Raw genomic sequence first — 1,828 nt, forward strand, 5'->3', positions numbered from 1 at the left:
CAGACGAATTCACTTTCGCACATCATCACCACATCACCGGAATGTCACAACTGCGATGTGCCTGGCACATCGATCGTCGGCTCGAGAACGATTTGAAATTCGCGTGACTGACAACGTGCAATCACTGGAGCACGCTGGACGCGAGTGATGGGGAGATGTGGTGCTTTGTGGACAAGCTGGGTTGTGTGAGACCTGAGGAGCTGATGAGCAGAGTGAGCATAGACAGAATGAGGCAAATCTAGCAAACGATGATACAGAGAACGAATTGCCTCTTCTTAACCAGTGGCTACACTTAACAAGCCTTCCTGAACCTTGTTGCAGGTATAAGTGATGGGTTAACGTGAGAGTGCAAGAAATGATAGAAGAGACAAAGGAGAAAGTGAGATGATACAATGGGAAGTCGGAGGTGATGGTTTATAAATAGGATTGGAAAAATGAGGGATAGGGTGTATAGTAACGTGCTCATAAGATTAGAAGTGTAGATTTGCTACTGTCTGGCGTAATTTACTTAAAGATAATGTCCAATTTGTGAATTCAACATAATGTGCGATTAAAAAGCCACAAATCCAAGTGTTTCACCATTCTCCTCCTTTCATCTGGTGGAAGACAAAACCAAGTGCCATTTCAGTGAACATAATCTCGTTGATTCGCCACACGGTCTCACAAGTCAACGTGGAATGAACCTTAAAATCTGAGTGGATGTAAAGGGGAGGTGGAGACGTGAGGAATTATCCCGAGGACAAACTCCACTTAAAGGGCAGTTGGAGAAATGCTTAATCTGGACTGTTAAAAACTTTTTACATCTTTCGTACTGCGATAGGCAGACAACCTGTGTATAAGTGGTTGGAAGAGGAGGAGGAGCCGAGTTGACACTACGGTAACGTGATGATGTCAGTGAACGAATTGGTCTACTTAGGTTTTCTCTACACCTACCTGTGCATCGCCTTGCTGAACTACTTCAATTTAGTCAATTTGGCAACGTGGTGCGTCCTCCGCGCATCGGTTAGATTCCTTGAGGCCACTGTCCTCCTCCTCCTCTATATGTTGGCAATCATTGTCCTGCCTTATACGTAGACCGCATCCTCCTAAAAAGGCGCCTTCGTCTTCTCTGCTTCGTTCCTGCCTTTTTATAAGCATTAACCTCGTCCTTGTTTGCCGCCGCCTCCACTGGAATCGGCAGGCAGAGAATCGTCTCCACTCGTCCCTTATGTATTAAACCTGTCGAATGAAAGACAGAAAATGGTTTGCTAAATCAGAATGAATGGTAGAAAGGATGTACGAATGGCATGGTTCAGTGGATATTTACACGGATCAAAGGGGAGGGAGGGTGTGAGAGTTTGATGGGTGGAAAGCAGATTGGATAGGTAAATGGCTAGGAGAACCAGACATACAGTTGGATGGAATGGTTGAAAGGATGGAAGGAAGGAAACATGAATGCAAGGATGGTAGACAGGTGACATAGGGATGGCTGGATGACTGGTTAGGAGGAGGATCAGTCGATTGTAAAGATGAGTTGGTCGAAGGATGAATAGATGATGGACGATTGGAATGTCGGGCGGGTAGGTGAAAGGAGCCAGGATGGATGAATCAAATGGTCAGGCAGGTAGTTTGAGAGAGAACTGGTTTTCTCCTAAATGGGGCAAAAGTTGAATAGATCAAAAGGTAAAAAACTTGCCAGTCAATCCGCATTGAATACGGTCCTCCACAGTGAAGGCAAGCAAATGTAAGGGGAAGGAACGCCAACCGTACAGTTTAAACCCACCTCGTGTTCCACAAGATCGAAATGGTAGACGAGGAACTCCTGCACATCCTGCTGTTGTTTGCTCGC

The 1,828-nt window shown here is 45.6% G+C and overlaps 1 protein-coding gene across 1 annotated transcript; it reads right to left on the minus strand. All coding sequences in view use genetic code 11, as the record gives it.

Annotated features, from left to right (window-relative positions):
- Window positions 1-44: 44 nt before the first annotated feature.
- EGR_11138 (hypothetical protein) lies at window positions 45-1,460 on the minus strand (the record flags this gene model as incomplete). The annotated part of the gene is made up of 3 exons (XM_024500385.1): window positions 45-200; window positions 1,142-1,218; window positions 1,307-1,460. The coding sequence occupies 3 exons, from the start codon at window positions 1,458-1,460 to the stop codon at window positions 45-47; spliced, it is 387 nt and encodes a 128-aa protein (XP_024345200.1).
- Between the last annotated feature and the right edge of the window lie 368 nt (window positions 1,461-1,828).

Source organism: Echinococcus granulosus, assembly GCF_000524195.1.
Source record: "Echinococcus granulosus chromosome Unknown EG_S00409, whole genome shotgun sequence".
Lineage (NCBI taxonomy): Eukaryota > Metazoa > Platyhelminthes > Cestoda > Cyclophyllidea > Taeniidae > Echinococcus > Echinococcus granulosus.